The sequence below is a fragment of the Lolium rigidum genome, chromosome 5 (genome assembly GCF_022539505.1).
Source record: "Lolium rigidum isolate FL_2022 chromosome 5, APGP_CSIRO_Lrig_0.1, whole genome shotgun sequence".
NCBI lineage: Eukaryota > Viridiplantae > Streptophyta > Magnoliopsida > Poales > Poaceae > Lolium > Lolium rigidum.
Genome location: NC_061512.1, coordinates 45,138,943 through 45,158,104, shown reverse-complemented (window position 1 = coordinate 45,158,104; position 19,162 = coordinate 45,138,943). Strand labels below are relative to the sequence as shown.

The 19,162-nt window shown below is 45.1% G+C and overlaps 1 protein-coding gene across 1 annotated transcript; it reads left to right on the top strand.

Annotated features, from left to right (window-relative positions):
- Nucleotides 1-12,546: 12,546 nt before the first annotated feature.
- Nucleotides 12,547-17,615, top strand: LOC124652534 (pyruvate kinase 1, cytosolic). The gene is made up of 16 exons (XM_047191565.1): nt 12,547-12,738; nt 12,836-12,932; nt 13,021-13,118; nt 13,447-13,602; nt 13,742-13,819; nt 13,943-14,074; nt 14,247-14,327; nt 14,482-14,553; nt 14,653-14,742; nt 14,922-15,066; nt 15,165-15,253; nt 15,566-15,661; nt 15,792-15,859; nt 15,950-16,049; nt 16,510-16,569; nt 17,276-17,615. Exons 1-16 carry the CDS (start codon nt 12,670-12,672, stop codon nt 17,426-17,428), a joined length of 1,584 nt encoding a protein of 527 aa, XP_047047521.1. The 5' UTR covers nt 12,547-12,669; the 3' UTR covers nt 17,429-17,615.
- Nucleotides 17,616-19,162: the final 1,547 nt, after the last annotated feature.

Below are 19,162 nucleotides of genomic sequence, written 5' to 3'. Positions count from 1 at the left end.
TAGTACCCGGGTTTACCGAAGGCCCACTACCCGAAGAATAACAAGGAGATCTCGAAGCCCAAGATATTGTTAAGGAAAAGCTAGAGTTGTAATAGGAAGCATTGTTTGTAATCTTTATGGGAGGAGTTAGAACCTTCATCAGAATTTCAGGCATATATTTAATCCCTCGGCTCCACCTCATATAAGGGGGAGTCGAGGGACGATATCGTTCTGAATCATTGCTTCGAAACCCTAGTTTCATAATCGGCACCGATGAAGTCGACGATCTTGAACGTGCCATCGAGATCAGCTCCTTGTCGCCTCTAATCCCCACAGACGGCGCCAATTGACAAGGTATCAACTTGTCAATGCCTATGGATTGTAGGCTAGGGTTTAGTTGGAAGTAGAGGGCAAGTAGATCTCGAAGGTTTCAGCCGAGAAGTACTCGACGATTATGAAAACTAGGGTTTGTAAACAATGATTCGATGATCTCGCGTCCCTCGACTCCCCCTTATATAGGAGGCGGAGCCGAGGGATTCGTGCTCGTACAAGTTACAAAGTCCGGGAAGGTTTCAAACTCATCCCGTAAGATTACAAATAAGACTTTCTATTACAACTCTAGCTTTCCTTAATAATATCTTGGGCTTCCGAATCTTCTTATTCTTCGAGTAGTGGGCCTTCAATAAACCCCGGGTACTATCTTCGGCAGGCCCATTAGGGATCCCCAATGGGCCTGCCGAAGATAGTACCCGGGGTTTACTGAAGGCCCACTACCCGAAGAATAAGGAGATTCGGAAGCCCAAGATATTGTTAAGGAAAGCTAGAGTTGTAATAGGAAGCATTGTTTGTAATCTTGCGGGAGGAGTTAGAAACCTTCTCGGACTCTGTAACTTGTACAATACGAATCCCTCGGCTCCACCTCATATATAAGGGGGAGTCGAGGGACGAAGAGATCATCGAATCATTGTTTCTCAAACCCTAGTTTCATAATCGTCGAGTACTTTTCGGCTGAAACCTTCGAGATCTACTTGCCCTCTACTTCCAACTAAACCCTAGTCTACAACCCGTAGGCATTGATAAGTTAATCCCTTGTCAGACAACATAGCTCAGCAGGCTTCTCGCGAAAAAAGAAATCCTTACTCGCTTGGAGTCGCATAGTCGACGTTTTGTTAGTAAGTGCTCAGATCCTTGCTATTTCTTCGGGTCCTCATATTTGTCCTTTACGTGTTTTTCTTGACAAGCTTCTTTTTACTCATTTAGGGAAAACGCAGCAAGATTATGAGCTGGAAAATCCTGAAGATGATTGCCTTCTCGACGCGCTTTCCCTCCTTGAGATCCATGGAGATGAGGCACGCGAAGGCCTTGCCGAAGCCAGAAAAGGTCTGTCGCGGCTTTTTCCCGACTTCTTTACGAAGAAGGAAGAACCCACGGCTTTTACTACTCTCGCCAAATGCTTCAATTCTCAGGAAGATCTTGGGCTCAAACTTCCCCAAGAAGGTTTGAAAGTTGGCGTTGAAGGCACTATCGCCTTGGCTGCTGACGCACCAACAAGATGTCGACTGGACGAGAGTTGTCGACTGCTTTGCCTGCTACATCGTGCTCGAAAAGGTCGTCTGCTATCGAGTGTATTGGAGGTTCTTCGAATGCTGTTCCAAATGAAAACTTGAACAAGCTCCGTCAACAATTGCAGTTGATGAAAAAACAAGCTCTCGTAATGATGGAACAATCTCGAAGATCCTTGGATAAAGAGAAACTTGCTGTTCAACAAGCTTGAGAAGCCATAGCATTGAAGGAAACTGCGGTTGCTGAGGCTGCTGAAGCTGCTTCTCGAGAAAATTATATGCTTGAACTGATGAACGATTCCAGCTTAGATATGACGGGTACACTTCTTGGTTATATTTTATGGTGTTCTTACTATCTTTTTTATTCCTTGCTGATGCTTCCGCTAAAACGGGTTCTTTTTTGGACACTGCTACTGAGGATCAACGTGTCGAAGCCCGAAGCAATGTGCTTCTCAGGCTTGCCCTTCAACATGGTTCCAATTTCTAGGTCACTCCTGAACGTACTCGCCAAATCGTCAGATTTCAAGACCGCGCGAGTCAGGTCCGCGATTTCCTCGACTTCTGCACAAGAACATTATCTCTAGTTTATAGTACCATGTTTCCTCGAAACAAAATACCAGAGACTCTTCCTGCTCTGATGGATAAATTCCGCGATGTTCCCCGAATTCATGAATTTGTGCGGGCTCAACTATCTGCTGGGGCAAGGTTCGCCATGATTATGATACAGATCTGCTACCCGAAGTTAGACCTGACTCAAATTGTCACCAAGTGTCTGGCCAAACAGGCGAGGCGAAAAAGAAACATTGATAAAATCAACGACATTGTAACTCCTGTAGCAGAAGAGATGATGGACGAGCTTCTTCGGATGGATGCTGAATTCTTCGTGAAAGGTAGCTATGCTGAACATAGAACTGGTGCTGCAAACAACGACAGGATGAACATAGATGATATACTAGGTAGTAACTAAATTGTACTATATTGCGGAAGTTCCTGTATATTTTTCTTTGTCGAATTGTTCTGGAAGATAATGTTGTGTGTATTGTATAATCTATATTGCAAAGCCCCCGAGTTTTTATCCGGTGGTCGAGCTATTTTTTATGCCATGATGAATTTACTATTTTGCGGGAGTTCATATATATTTTGTTGCCGCGGGTTATGAGCTCCTTAGTCTTTTTTGTTGATCACTATTTTGTATCTTCATTTATTTTGCGAGGTGCTTTGCACCAAGGCGAAATATTTTTTGCAAGTTGTATTCGTCGGTAATGTATATATATATATATATATTGTAACTTCTGGGCGCAAGCCCCCAAGCCTGTCGAAGAAAAAGATGTATATCTTCACTATCTTTATTATATTGCAGCACCGCGAGTCCGCCTCATTAAAAACCTTTCTCAGCCCCACTCGGTGCCCTGAAAAAGAAAAAGAGTGCGTCTGAAAACTCGCGGGCGTTTCAGTACATTGTATTTCGATTCTAGGCGTAAAAACGCCTGAGTTGCGCCACGTTCCAAGGATTTGGCTCGGCAACTCCTGTCTTCTTGTCCTTGATTCTGTATGCTCCTCCTTCGATTACTTCCGTGACGATGTAAGGACCAAGCCACAGCGGCTCGAGTTTTTCATGGCTTTTTTGTCTGAGCCGAAGAACTAAGTCTCCTACCTGAAAGGATCTTGGCCTCAATCGTCGACTGTGGTAGTTTTTCAGATCTTGCTAGTACTTAGCGACCCGTGATAACACTTCGTATCGAGCCTCATCAAGTGCATCGACATCATCCTCCAATGCTTTCCTTGATGCCGCTTCGTCATATTCCGTTACTCTCACAGAATCATGCTCTATTTCTATCGGTAGTACTGATTCAGCTCCATGGACCAGGAAAAACGGAGTTTCCTGCGTCGCTGTATTTGGTGTTGTTCGAATACTCCATAACACACTAGGCAACTCCTCTGGCCAAGTAAGCCGAGCTTTTTCCAACGGTGCTAGCAGACGTTTCTTGATACCATTGCAGATGATACCATTGGCTTTCTCGACTTGACCATTGGTCTGCAGGTGCGCAACTGATGCAAAGTGTAGTTTGATGCCCACTTCTGCACAATATGCCTTGAATTCCTTGGATGTAAAATTGCTTCCATTGTCTGTGACGATGCTATGAGGTACTCCAAACCGAAAAACAATGCTCTTCACGAACTTGATGGCAGATGCTCCGTCCGGTGAATTTATCGGCTTTGCTTCTATCCACTTAGTGAATTTGTCGACGGCGACGAGCATGTACTCGTATCCTTCTGGTGAAGCTTTGTGTAATTTTCCCACCATATCGAGACCCCACTGAGCAAAGGGCCAAGACAATGGTATTGGCATCAATTCTGCTGCCGGAGAGTGAGGTTTTGCGGCAAATCTCTTGCACGCGTCGCAAGTACGGACTATTTCTTTCGCATCCTCAATTACTGTCAACCAATAAAATCCTGCTCTGAAAACCTTGGCTGCTATAGCTCGACTGCTTGCATGGTGACCACATATTCCTTCGTGTACATCCTTCAGAATGAACCTTCCTTCTTCGGGTGTGACGCACCTTTGTAACACTCCCGAAATACTTCGTTTGTACAACTCCCCTTTGACCACGATGAAAGGCTTTAGAACGTCCGATAACTCGCCTTGCTTCAACTCGGATCGTCCGGTATTTCTTTCCTTAGGATGTATGATATGTATGCTTGCATCCATGGAACTTGTACCACCATTACTAAGTCCGGTTCCTCCTCTTCTTCCAGTGCTGCTTTCGTAGCCCCCGAGGGTTTCTCATCATTCTCCTTTTTCTTTGGTTTCTTCGGCTTTGTAGATCTCTCTGCTATCTCCTCCCAAAACACGCCTGGTGGAATCGCGAGACACTGTGACTGATGTTTGCAAGAACATCGGCTTCATCATTGCTTAGCCTGCTGATATGATTTACCTCGCATCCATCAAACAACTTCTCCAGCTCGTTATACATTTCCTTGTATGCTATCATACTTTCATTGACTGCATCACATTGATTCATGACCTGCTGAGCCACCAATTGTGAGTCGCCAAAGATTTTTAGTCGAGTTGCGCCACAAGCCTTCGCCATCTTCATCCCATGTATGAGAGCTTCATATTCTGCCTCGTTGTTAGACGCGTTTGGAAACGTCATAAGTAAGACATACTTTAATTTGTCGCCTTCAGGTGATATTAGTATCACGCCTGCTCCAGCTCCCTCTAATCTCTTGGACCCGTCAAAGTTCATAGTCCAGGTTCTCGACAAATCCGGGGGTCCCGTATTTTGTAACTCCATCCACTCTGCGGTGAAGTCTGGTAGAATTTGCAACTTTATTGCTTTTCTTTTTTCATACGTGATGTCCCGAGGGGAAAGCTCTATTCCCCACAGGGAGACACGACCCGTAGCTTCTGGATTGTTTAGTAGATAAAGGCGCCTCATTGACCACTATTATCGGATGCGCCGAAAAGTAGTACCACTGTTTTGAAGGCGATAATACTTCACTGATGAAATATACTGGCATCTGTACTCCATGGAGTTTTCCTTCTTCCCCCCTTTCGACTATGAGTGCTGTGCTGACCACCTAAGGTGTGGCTGCAATGTATAGCAAGAGGGGTTCCTTCTCCTTAGGCGCCACCAAGATTGGTGGTGTCGAGATTGTGCGTTTAAGATCCTCGAAAGCTTTGTCCGCCTCTTCGTTCCACTGAAACTTCTCTCCTTGCTTAATCAAAGCATAAAACGGTAACGCCTTTTCTCCCAACCTGGCGACGAATCTGCTTAAAGCTGCGACTCGCCCAGTTAATTGCTGTATTTTTTTTTAACTTTGTTGGCTTCCTCATTGTTACAATAGCTTGATTTTTTTTTGGATTGGCCTCGATTCCTCTTGCTGAGACTAAGAACCCGAGAAGTTCCCCTGCAGGGACGTCGAAAGAACACTTCGTCGGGTTCAGTTTGAGGCAAAACTTGTCAAGGTTGTCGAAAGTTTCCTTTAGATCCTCGATTAATGTTGTCCCCTTTTTTGATGTTATGACGACATCGTCAATGTATACTTGTACGTTTTTCCCAATCTGTGTTGCCAAGCACTTCTGCATCATCCGCTGATATGTTGCTCCCGCGTTTTTCAGACCAAAAGGCATTGTTCGGTAGCAAAACACGCCATAAGGTGTTATGAACGCTGTCTTGACTTCATCATCTTTTTTAATCTGATCTGGTTATAACCAGAGTATGCGTCCAGGAAGGAAAGACGTTCACATCCTGCCGTGGAGTCGATGATTTGATCGATCCTTGGGAGGGGAAAGTGATCCTTTGGACAGTGTTTATTGAGACATGTAAAGTCGACACACATGCGAAGGACTTTCGTGTTTTTCTTCGGGACCAGCACTGGGTTAGCTACCCACGTAGCCTCTGTATGTAGTTGTTTGATAAAACCAGCCTCTCTGAGTCGATTAATCTCTGACAGCATGGCTTTGCGGTTTGGTTCCGAAAAACGCCGCAAAGGTTGTTTGATTGGTCTCGCTATTGGATCCAAATTTAGGTGGTGCTCGGCAAGTTCCCTGGGTACTCCTGGCATGTCACCTGGACACCATGCGAAGATTTTCCAAGGTGCTCACGGAGGAACTCGACGAGCGCGCTTTCCTATGCGAGGTCCATGTCCGTCGCAATGGACGTCGTTTTCTTTGGATCTGTCGGATGAATCTGCACCTCCTTGGAATCTTTCGTAGTGTTAAAGGTTGGCTCCCTGAGAGGCCTTCCTACATCTGGCAACACATCATAATCAGTTGTGAGTCTTGACACCATATACTCTGCTTGCATCCCGAAAGTTTCTGACAGTCGATGAAAATCCTTGTCGCATTTATCAGCTAACGCGAAACTGCCTTTGACTGTGATTGGTCCCTTAGGTCCAGGTAACCTCCATAACAGGTACGTGTAGTGTGGTACCGCCATAAACCTGGCATATGCTGGTCGTCCCAACAAAGCGTGATATTGCGACGAGAAATCCACAACTTCAAACTCCAGCCTTTCTATCCTGTAATTTTCTCGGGTCCCAAACTGAACGTCGAGATTGATCCTCCCCAACGGATAACTCGGCTTCTCTGGCGTGATTCCATGGAAACGTGTGTCAGTTGGTTTTAGATTTGCTAGGGATATGTTCATCTTCCTTAGTGTATCGCCGGTAAGATAAGTGCTGACTGCCCTGGTCGAGGAACTTGCTGTGGGTGATCCGCAATTGTGAAGCCAATGTCCTGTCCCGACCAATTTAGGTACTCAATCGTTGGTGGAGGCATCTTCTCTGCCATGAACACTTGTCGTCAGATTACTTTCTGAGCCCTATTATACGGCCTAGCTTTCTGAATCATCGAGACCGCGCTGTTGGAGTTAGGATCAACATATGGAGGTGGGTGTGGTGCTGCCGCTATTCTGAGCTGGTGCCGATTTTCGTCCGTAATTGCGGGAGGAGGTGGCAGGTGGATCTCACTCCCGGGCCCTTGGGGGTTTCTACTTGTTGCTTGAGCATTGGCTAGCCCTGCGACCCTCAACATTTCTTGAAAATTTCGACAGTCCTTCTGCGGATGTCCTGACTGCCTCTTCCCATTATTGTCGAGATAGAAATGCATCTGACATGGCCCGTTCATCATATCCTCGGGCGATACGAAAGGTCTCTGAAACCTTGGTCCACTATTTTGCCTGTTATTCCGGGAATCATCTCTATTGTCGCCTCGCTGCTCTCTACTCCTTTGATAATCATCTCGACTGTTTCCCCCAGTATTTCCTCGGAAACCAGCTCATATTTGGCCAGGAGCGTCATAACTTGAAAACTGCCGAGAGAATCGTCATCTATTTTGGAAATTTCGACTGCGGTCCTCCTCTGGTGACCTATGTCGTTTATTGTGAACAGCATCTTCTCCATCTACCCATCTGTTTGCTATCTCCATCAATGCTGACACTGTCCTTGGGTTGGTTCTTCCCAAGTCTTCGACAAAATCTCCTCGTCGAATTCCTTCCACAAACGCATCTATTGCTCTCTCGTCAGATATATTCTCTGCCGAGTTTTTAATGATATTCCACCTTTGGATGTATTTTCTCATTGATTCATCATGCTTTTGTTGACATAATCTCAACTCTTCTAGTGATGCTGGTTTTTTGCAAGTAGATCGGAAATTCTTGACGAACACATCCTCAAAACTATCCCAGCTGTCGATGGAACCTGGAGGAAGCTTCTTTATCCAAGATCGTGCGGCTCCGCTCAAGTGTACTTGAATGCTCTGCATGACTGTCGCTTTGGTTCCACCTATCAACTTCACCGTCTCGAGATAATCCACTAGCCAATCCTCGGGATCTTGTAGACCATCAAATTTCTTGAAATTGTCGGGTAACTTAAATCCTGACGGGACTCGAGTTTTTCGAACTCGTCTCGTAAAGCACGGGAGTCAACACATATCTTCTTCATCAACTTCTGGTGAACGCCGATGTTCCCTTCTATCCTGTCGCGCTCTATCCACCCTGGCCTGAGCCGCTGTATCTCTGACCCCGCTCGCTCTCGGGGATCCCGCATCTGCTACGATAGGGTCGTGGACTATTTTGCCTTGCAACTCCTTCGGGAGGTGTAGTTGTGAATGCTGCTTTCATGGCTCCGCATCCTGCCATGGCCATGTTATACATCGCTTCTCTTGGATCTCCAGGAGGTGGCCTGGATGCTAAGATGAAAGCTTGCGTTGCCATGTATCCAGCTTCCGATGTTTTGGGAATGATATTCCCTCTCGTGTCGATTGACATAAAAGACATGTCGAGGTTTTGAACTAGATTCTCTCTTTCTGCTTCAGGTATATTTTGTAGCCGAGATCTTGCTCTCCTTCGAGCTTCTCTATGACTATCTCCCGAAGTTCTTGAATTTCGGCTTAGATCTGCCCTTCGCCTGCTTGATGCGGAAGCTGCTTCCTGCCTCCTGTCCAGCTCGATTTTCTGCTTCTCGAGCTCCCTTCTGGTACGTGCAAGCCTATATTGATATGCTTGTAACTCCTCAGGTGTCGCCGTGATGGTCATTGGTTCTGTACCATCGATAGCTCTTGCGACTCGATCCCACACTGCCTGCGGAAATCGCACCATCTCTCGTGTTCCTGGTCCGATATATTTTGTTCCCAAACCTCGCGTGAGATCTGCAGGATCGACATACGGATTTCCCGCATCGTCGAAGTTTTCTGACGTCTCCTCCCCTGGGCGACTTGGTTCTCCAATTACATAGATCTGATGATATTTTGGATTCTGAACTTTGTCGGGTTTGGTGACACCATCATTGAGATTGGTGAAGACCTTTCCAACATTAATGGATATGTCGATGAAGTTAAAGCTGTCGATGTTGCTCGAGTCATCGCTTATATCGGAGTCCGTAGATGACTCGAAAGATATGTCGCTGAAGATCTTGGCGAGTTTTTCACTTGCCCTGGTGCTGATGAAGCGTGGCGATGAAATCTTTTCTTCGCCTGACTCGGTTGACGATGTTGAATCCGAAGAATTGGGATCGACCGCCGACAATCCCGACGAGATCGGAATTTCGAGACGATATGATCCTTCCTTCTCGACGCGGAATTGAAACTTGCCAAACGTCATCTCCATAGGCTCCTCCAGATACGCATATGCATCCAAACGGGAGGGCGGGTGAGGAACAAAATTGACTAGACCAGTTTCGATCTGTTTACCTCTATCCAAAGCGTTGCTTGCCGTTGACGAAGTCGACTATCTTGAACGTGCCATCGAGATCAGCTCCTTGTCGCCTCTAATTCCCACAGACGGCGCCAATTGACAAGGAATTAACTTATCAATGCCTACAGATTGTAGACTAGGGTTTTAGTCGGAAGTAGAGGACAAGTAGATCTCGAAGGTTTCAGCCGAAAATTACTCGACGACTATGAAAACTAGGGTTGCGTGAAACAATGAATCGATCCTCTCTTTGTCCCTCGACTCCCCCTTATATAGGAGGCGGAGCCGAGGGATTCGTAATACACAAGTTACAGAGTCCGGGAAGGTTTCTAACCCGTCCCGTAAAATTACAAGTCTATATTTCCTAATACAACTCTAGCTTTCCTTAGTACTAACTTGGGCTTCCGAATCTCCATATTCATCGAGTCGTGGGCCTTCAGTAAACCCCGGGTACCATCTTCGGCAGACCCACGTACTGGGGATGCCTATGTCACTAAGCTGGGGACTAAATTGTTGTTTAGTACTACATGTCATCCCCAAACTGATGGACAAACTGAAGTAGTAAATAAAACATTGTCTACTGTGCTGCGGGCTGTTTTGAAGAAGAACTTAAAATTGTGGGAAGAATGTTTACCTCATGTTAAATTTGCTTACAATCATTCGCTGCATTCTACCACTAAGATGTGCCCATTTGAGATTGTGTATGGTTTTGTTCCACGTGCACCTATTGATTTATCGCCATTACCATCTTCGGTGCAAAATAATCTGGATGCTATACAACGTGCTGAATTGGTATTACAATTACATGAGACTACTAAAGACAACATAGCACACATGAATGCTAAGTATAAAATTGCTGGGGATAGATGAAGAAAGCATGTCGTGTTTGATGTTGGTGATCTTGTTTGGTTGCATTTGCGCAAATATCGTTTTCCTGAATTACACAAGTCTAAACTAATACCACGCGCTGCTGGTCCTTTTTAGGTGTTAGAGAAAATAAATGATAATGCATATAAACTTGAGCTTCCTGCAGAATTGGGTCCGGTTAGTTCTACATTTAACATTGCAGATTTGAAACTTTATTTTGGTGAAGAAGAGGAGCTTTCGCCGAGGACGACTTCAATGGAAGAAGGGGGCATGATGAGGATATCCCATCTATTGATACAACCGCTGTACCTACAGCCACACAAATACAAGGACCAATCACTCGAGCTCGTGCCAAACAACTTAACTATGAGGTACTTTCGTTTTTTGGAACTATTCCTCACATATATGAGAATATGATGCTGCCTAAATCAGATATGTTTGTTACTCTTAGGAATGATGGACCTAGCATGGATGAGGAGGACAAGCATTGGAGCATGATCACACATGGAGAAGAGGCAACAAGCATTTGCGGATTGAAGAGGATGCCGCAAGTGGAGATTTCAGAACTTTGAAGCCACCATAAGAAGAGATGAATACATGGACGAAATATAGTGTTTTCCACTTCATAATTTCGTCCATATCATAATATGGTGCCGCGTCACCTTTAGTTTTGGCATTCGCAGGAATTAAGTCAGCCACTTTTTAGAGTCCGTATTGAAGGGGGAAAGACCTTCTAGGGTTTGGTTCGGCCACCATACGTATGGCTGGCCGAAACCCCATCTTTTTCTCCTTTAAATACCCCCATAGCCATCACGTTTAGACTGGGATCTTGATTAGACTAAAAGTTAGCCATTGCTGCAACTCTCGTGTACTTCTTTTGAGGCCAACGCCCAGAACAAGACCGACTATTCGGAATCCCACCTATTCAATAAAGGTTACATCTATATCAACAATATTCTGATTGCATCATTAGTTCTTACTTGTTCTTGATTTCAGGTAGGAATTAAGACTCTCGCTGGTCAGGCTGATCGTGCATCCGCAAGATCAGTAACTCCCGGAGATTGTCATAGCGATTGCATTGGCGCACGGACTTTGCACGTGTAGTCGAATCGTCAAGCACGAACTCCACCAACAAATCGATTTATCCTCATCCCATCGAAAGATCGGCCACCTTTGCCCTATCACCAACTCCCTTTTCTCATACCTTTCCCACTCTCGTCATGGCAAGAAGATGCGGAATTTGACGACATGAAGGTTGTCCATATCGGGTACTATCCCTCGATGTAGCGCAACCTCCTCATCGTAATCAACCACCTCCATTCCCGATTCTAAGGTATGGTCTTCATCTATTCTACTCATTATGTTGCATCTTGTTCTTTCACCTCCACCTCACTCCCATTCCCGATTCTAATCGATACGTTGTCCTTTCATATCCAAGCGTGCGTGAGGAATGACGGGCATCTGGACTCTTTCGTCAGAGTTAGACACGCGATGGATGGGGGGCATGTGGATGTCGTCGTCAACGCTAGGAATGCGAAGGATGGCGGCTGTGTCGCCACCACCGTTATAGTACCATGCATGGACGATGTCAGTCTCATGTCGCCACCGTCGTCATAATGCCATGCACGGATGATGCCGGCCATGTCGCCCCATCATCATAGTACCATGCGTGGACATGTAAGATATGTTTCTCTTTGTAAACGGATCATAATGTTTTTCATTGTAAGATGTGTTTCTCTCCGTCGTACAATTAGTTCTGTTTGATCACGCATTTTTTAATATTAATATTTTCTTACGAGAACTTAATATTAATAATCATCATAGCAATAATGCTAGAAAATATGTCAAGATCGAGGTACCATCGCATAACAAATTGTTATTGTGTTCTCTACCATTGCATAACGACTTGGTATCTCAAGTTGACGCTCGCGCGTGGCCTCAAGACATAGATTGTACTGTATTAAACTTTGGAAAAGAAAATCGGAAACAATCCAATGACGATCACAAATCCGCTACTACCACAGTGGCAACCATTTAATATCGCAGTAAACGTCGCTTTTCCAGGTCATAAACAATGCTCTAGAAGAGAAAAACAACTTGTCAAACAAGACAGGAAGTGAAAAAATTAAAATTAGAGACAGCAACGGTCCATGTCGAGGGACAGCACATCAGAAGAGAACGAGAAACAAGTCTACGTCAAGAAAAACGAAAAAAAAAACCCAGAGAAACGAGTCAAAGCTTGCACAAAAAGTCAAAAACTCCCTTCCATTCCTCCGCCCGGTTCACGGGTCCGGGTCGGGCCGGCCCACCGCCGCACAAAAAACCAGGCAGCGGCCGTCAAAACCCGCGTGTCGCCATACCGCCGCTTCGGCCCACCGGAAGGCATATGCCTTTCGGGATGGATTAATAAAAGAGCGGAGGAGGATCGAGCAGCATCTCGCAATCGCAATCGCACTAGGTCTCGAACATTTTCCCTTGCCTTGCTTGGGGAAGAAGAAGAAGGAGGAGGGCAGCCCCGCCGCGCCGCCGTTGCTGCCTCGCCGCCGATCCGATCCGAGCGAGCCAAGATGCATTCCACCAACCTGCTCCTCGAGGAGCCCATCCGGATGGTCTCCATCCTCGAGCCGTCCAAGCCCGTAAGTTCTTCCCCCATTTCCTCCAGATTTGCTGATCTGTGCGTGGATCGCCGAGCCCTAACTGGTCGCCTGTCCAAACCCTTGCGAATGAAACCAGAATTTCTTCCCGGCCATGACGAAGATCGTGGGGACGCTGGGGCCCAAGTCCCGCTCCGTGGAGGCCATCTCCGCCTGCCTCAAGGCCGGCATGTCTGGTTCGTATCACCGTCCATCCACCCAATTCGCTCCCGTGTACGCCGGATTTTGTACTGATAATCTGTTCCGATTGTGGCGAATTCGCAGTGGCCCGTTTCGATTTCTCGTGGGGCGACGCCGCGTACCACCAGGAGACGCTCGAGAACCTCAAGCTCGCCATCAAGGCCACCAAGAAGCTGTGCGCCGTAAGTGCCATCATCACTACCGAAAATTGATCCATGGACATCAGTACATCAAATTTGTTTACATGTGGGCAAGCACACAGCTGAACATGCTGTGCAGAGTTTGCTGGCAGTTAACTATTAGAATGGATCTGATGATAGCTAGGAGAAGTTTGTATTGAGGGCGACCTGACATTTGCACATAAAAATCGTTTACATGTGGGCAAGCACACAACTGAACATGCTCTGTGGAGTTTGCTGGCAGTTAACTAGTATTAGAATGGATCTGATGCTAGCTAGGCGAAATTTGTATCCAGTTGGCCTGACATTTGTGTCCTTTCTTTGTGGGCAGGTTATGCTCGACACAGTCGGCCCTGAGCTGCAAGTGGTGAACAAGAGCGAGGTCACTATCTCGCTTGAAGAGAACGAGTCTGTTGTGCTCACCCCTCACCAGGGCCAGGAGGCCTCCTCCAAATTGCTGCCCATCAACTTCTCTGGACTTGCCAAGGTAAAACCTCTTATATTATCATCTCCCGTCAATCTTGCACTGTCTGCATCTACTTGTGTGGCGGTAGCTGCATGCAGATCCCAATTCGTAGTTTCGTACTCATATTTACGCACTCACTCTATCATCTGGTACTTTGCAGGCTCTGAAGCCAGGGGACACGATATTTGTTGGCCAATACTTGTTCACAGGCAGTGAGACTACTTCAGTTTGGCTAGAGGTAAAAACTCTGGCATGCTGCAATTTAGCGTTTGACATATCTGATATATTATAAATGCCTGTTACAGGATTTTGTTTGTTATTCATCTTTTCTCATACCAAAACTCTCATCTTCCTGATGTAGGTTTCTGAAGTCCAAGGGGATGACGTGGTTTGTGTGATCAAGAACTCAGCCACCTTGGCTGGGTCACTCTTCACACTACACTGCTCCCAGATCCATATCGACTTACCCACACTTTCTGATGAGGACAAGGATGTAAGGAACTCTCAGAATTGTGATTTATACCTCCTGGCGTATTGCCTGCTCCTTGTCTTTTAACCTGCCTCAGAACTTACAAGAATTCTAATGAAAAAACAATAAATATTCATCAAAGTGGAGCTCCCTGCTATAACTCATCGTACCTCTTATGAGCATGCATCACTTTCAGGTTATGAAAAAATGGGGTGCCCCAAACAAGATTGACTTCCTCTCGCTTTCTTATACGCGGCATGCGGAAGATGTGCGCCAAGTAAGTAACTCTGGATATTACATGTATACTCTTAGTGTACTTCAAACTGCCCTTCTTGATAGTTACCATCTTCATTTAAGTTAATTGTATTGCTATAGTTTGTTTGCATTTTGTACTTCAGAATGTTCCTAACGGCGCTAGTATTTTTCTACAGGCACGCGAGTACCTCTCAAAGTTGGGTGATCTTAGCCAAACTTTGATTTTTGCCAAAATAGAGAATGTGGAGGTAGCTTCAAGAAGCTCAGTGCCTCTCAAAGACACTCCTTCAACAATTCTGAGCTAATTTGATTTTTTTACCACCTATTCACTCCTTATTCCTTTGCAGGGCTTAAACCATTTTGACGAAATCCTGGAAGAAGCTGATGGTATAATTCTGTCAAGGGGTAACCTCGGAATTGATCTCCCACCTGAAAAGGTTTGTTATCTCAACCTTCTTTAGCAGTTCTGAAGGCATTGCTTGATTGAAACGTACTTTACAGCTGCACATGAAGCTTAGTGACATTGTTATGTTATTTAATTAGTTTCCCTTTTCGATTAAGGGTTCTTCAATGCGAACTGCTTTTAATTGTAATTTAATCCTTACCCATTCTGCAGGTGTTTTTATTCCAAAAATCTGCTCTCCACAAGTGCAACATGGCTGGAAAGCCTGCTGTCGTTACTCGTGTTGTGGACAGTATGACTGACAACCTCAGGCCTACTCGTGCGGAGGCAACTGATGTGGCAAACGCAGTACTGGATGGTGAGTTGATGATGATGTTTCTTGCGTCTTGCAGATTCTCATATACTTTAGCTATTATATGAAAAAAGGTTAACAGGAATCCCAATTGTTTTGTTCAGGTAGTGATGCCATTCTCCTTGGTGCTGAGACTCTCCGTGGGTTGTACCCAGTTGAGACTATTTCAACAGTAGGCAGAATTTGTGCTGAGGTGAGATTTCTTCCGACGTCTATGTTTTCTTCATAGACACTCCGTGGATTGTACCCAGTTGAGACTATTTCAACAGTAGGCAGAATTTGTGGCCTGTTTGGAGGAGTAGTATTGGTTGGTAAAGTTTTGGTAGTTCATGAGTTGCATACAAAAACATCCCCAAGAAATGCCATTCTTCCAAATAGCGCCTCAATGTCCTCAACAGTTATATTTTTAGTACTCAAACGGAAGCTCACTGCTTCCAGCCTTTTTCCTCTTCAGCTAGTATGGTACCATCAGATTTGTTGAAATGTGTTTGTGCTTTGTTTACAGGCTGAGAAGGTCTTCAACCAAGATTTATACTTCAAGCGGACCGTGAAATACGTGGGAGAGCCCATGACTCACTTGGAATCTATTGCTTCCTCTGCAGTGCGTATTTTGTTTCTTCTCAGTTTCCGACCTTTTGTCACTGTTTACACGGGGACATTTTCTGTCTTCAATTCCAGAGATATGAAACTTGGGTTTATAAGTCTGAAAATAGTTCCTATCTATTTGCTAGGTGCGGGCTGCTATCAAAGTGAAGGCTTCTGTCATCATTTGCTTTACCTCATCTGGAAGGGCTGCAAGGTAGAAATAGAAGAATATATTATATATTGCTTGTAATAGGATTGTAGTTTAATGGAAATTAATCTCATATGTTGTTTGTTCTATCTGCAGGCTAATTGCCAAGTACAGGCCCACGATGCCTGTTCTGTCTGTTGTCATTCCTCGTCTTAAAACAAACCAACTGAAGTGGAGCTTCACGGGCGCATTTGAAGTACGTAACAGCCCTTTTTTTTGCAGCCTGCTTTAGTACTTCTCTGTATGCGCTATCTGGGTAATGCTTCAAACTAGCATGGTACTGCATACAGACGGACTATATATAAGTTTGTGTGATACAATATACTAGAAAATGTATGGCACTTAGCTTTTAACTTGATGGTTGACCTTGATATAAAATGTATGGCACTTAGCTTTTAACTTGATGGTTGACCTTGATATAAAATGTATGGCACTTAGCTTTTAACTTGATGGTTGACCTTGATATGACATCCTTCCCATCTCTTTGATACTTTTGTTGCTGATATGTAGTGGTTCTTTATTTTTCCAAGTGCAATAGCTTGCCTTGCTAATCAACATGTACTGATAAGATTGTTTTTTCCTATGGGAAACGGTACAGCTTACTCCTGGCGTTTCATACAGCTGTCACTCATATTTGTTGCATTATTTTCTTGCAGGCAAGACAATCACTTATAGTTCGAGGCCTCTTTCCCATGCTTGCTGATCCACGTCACCCAGTAAGTTAACTAGCCTTACCTTTGTTGGCACAGTAATTTAAACATATGCATGTGGAACATGTTTTGGTGGTAAACCAGATGACCCTCCCAATGGTGGAAGAATGGCTTCTTAGTTGCTTGTAGCTTCAGATACCTGCCAATTTAAGTTGATGGGCATATAAAATATAGCCCTCCATCTATAAATAGATGTCGGAGGTTTGTCCAAATTCAGATGTATCTATACACTAAAAAGTGTCGAGATACATTCAAATTTAGACAAACCTTCGACATCATTTTATGGACAGAGGTAGTATGAAAAACCGACCTACTTACCTTGCTGATTTCAACATCCTTGTTCTGATCATAAAGATGATATAGGTGAAAATTCATAACTCATAAGTGCATATTCCCAGGTTTAACTGTGATAACACAGACTGCTTTGCAGATAGTACTAGGCTGACTGCAGATCCACATGTAATAATGCAGTACAGATTAGAACAGTTTGCATCATAGAATTTATAAATCAAAAGGTATTCAACTTTTTGGTTAGGTTGGTCTCTGGATTCTGTGTTTTTGTACAACAGTGCAGCAGTGAGGCTTGATGCACTATATTCACTTGAATGAATTTGATTTTTGTATCGGGTAACTAGGATCACTTGATTTGCTTTTGACCCAACTACTGCTTGGCTGATAACTTGCATTGATCTTGTTTCTCTTTGTCCCACAGGCTGAATCTACTAGCACTACAAATGAGTCAGTTTTGAAGGTTGCTCTTGACCACGGCAAGGTGTCCGGTGTGATCAAATCGCACGACCGTGTTGTCGTCTGTCAGAAGGTGGGAGATTCCTCGGTCGTGAAGATCATTGAGCTGGACGACTAGGCTACTACTAGCCTAGCTCATGGTTTGCCAGATTTTTGACTAGGCCAAAACGTTGCTTGGTGGCTATATGTATAATCCTATAGTTTTGCTAAACAAGCTATTTTCCCTATGGTGTCATCATAGGATCCACCTTCCAGTTCTGAAACCTACGTTCCTAGTTATGGAAACTTGCTCAGGTTTTACTGCAGTGTATCACTTAAATGGTCAGGTGGAATAATGAAATCGAGACTGTACACCCCTTCCTACGGTTGATGTGAGCCTAATTTCCACACATTTGGTTCTTGAATTTTCTGTTCTTTGTTGACTTGGCTGTTATCAGAGGATATCTGGTCAATTCCATTTACCCGCCTATAGTCATTCTGGGCCTATATACGTATAGGTAGTTGGGTGTTTTGGAGCATCGTTTTATTAAGACAATGCCACACATGAGTTGCAAATTTAGCTTCTTGGTGGCATCGTTTTTATTTGAACCATTGCGGCATTGGGCTGTTTAGCTCGCAACGAATTTCGCACGTGTTATAGAAAGCAACTGTTCTGGCTCAAAATTTCCTTGTAATCGATGAAACCCCTAGCTTTATTTTACACACTATGTAACTATTATTTGATGATTAATCAAACTAGCCATGCATGATGGCTTTCTATTTTTTATTTATTTGGTCAACCCAACAGTGCAACACCAAAACAAACAACGAGGTGACAAGAGTGGTCATACACATAGGGAAAATTAGAGTCTTTATTTAACTTCAAATCTTGCACAAGCATTACACGCACCTCATGAAGGTATAGGTTATTTATCCAACTCTAATCCTTCGCAAGGAGTACACAGAATGTCTTGGACTATTATTTTCCAAACAATTGGGACAAAACAAGTGTTTGGACTCGACTGACTCGGACAACTAGGTGACTCAACGACTCAACATTGACTCGAGTGACTCGGACACAACAAGCTGACTCAGCGACTCAATATTGACTCGACCGACTTAAACACAACTAGGTGACTCAACGACTCAACACTAACTCAACTGACTCAGACACAACTAGGTGACTCAACGACTCAACATTAACTCAACTGACTCAAGCACAACTAGGTGACTCAACCAGCACATGGACTTCATCTCCTCAGTCCTCAGGTAACTGGATCATCGATCGACTAGACTCCATCAGCTACTATAGAGTGTAGTAGCGCCTCCCTCCATCTTCGACCTGTAAATAAGCAGTAAACCGAAGACAGAAGCAGAATATTCTAAAAGAAAGAAATAAAGAACGAACTAGAGATTCGAGTAGGACAAGAAATCGAACGCGGATGAAAGAGTAACGAAACCACCTGGTCGATCAAGACGCCGTTACGCCGGCCGAAGCGCGGACACGGCGGGGCTCGTCCACCGGCGCCGCCTTCCTCTTCTTGGTGCGCCGGGGCGCGTCCTCGAGGCGGCCGCAGAACTTGAGGAACTCCTCGTCACTGACGAATAGGCGGTAGTCGATAGCGCGAAGGAAGGACCGCTCGAGCGCGGCGAACTCGGCCGGCCGGATCGACTGCCGCGAGCACACCGGGAGCACCTTCTGGCTATTGGGCAGGTACGGAGCGCTCGCGAACTTGCCGGCGACGAGGAGCGCCACGGACACGAGGCGGTGCGCCGTGGACGGCTCGATCAGGATCCCTGCCTCGCGGGCGGCGCGGCTCCGCATGAAGCGGGTCAGGTGCGCCGCCGCGAGGACGTAGATGCTTCCCTCGCA

Coding starts and splice junctions, on each gene's coding strand:
- LOC124652534 (XM_047191565.1), top strand. CDS start 12,670: ATGCATTCCACCAACCTGCTCCTCGAGGAGCCCATCCGGATGGTCTCC. Junction 15,860..15,949: donor TCATCTGGAAGGGCTGCAAG/GTAGAAATAGAA, acceptor TTCTATCTGCAG/GCTAATTGCCAAGTACAGGC. Junction 16,570..17,275: donor TTGCTGATCCACGTCACCCA/GTAAGTTAACTA, acceptor TTTGTCCCACAG/GCTGAATCTACTAGCACTAC.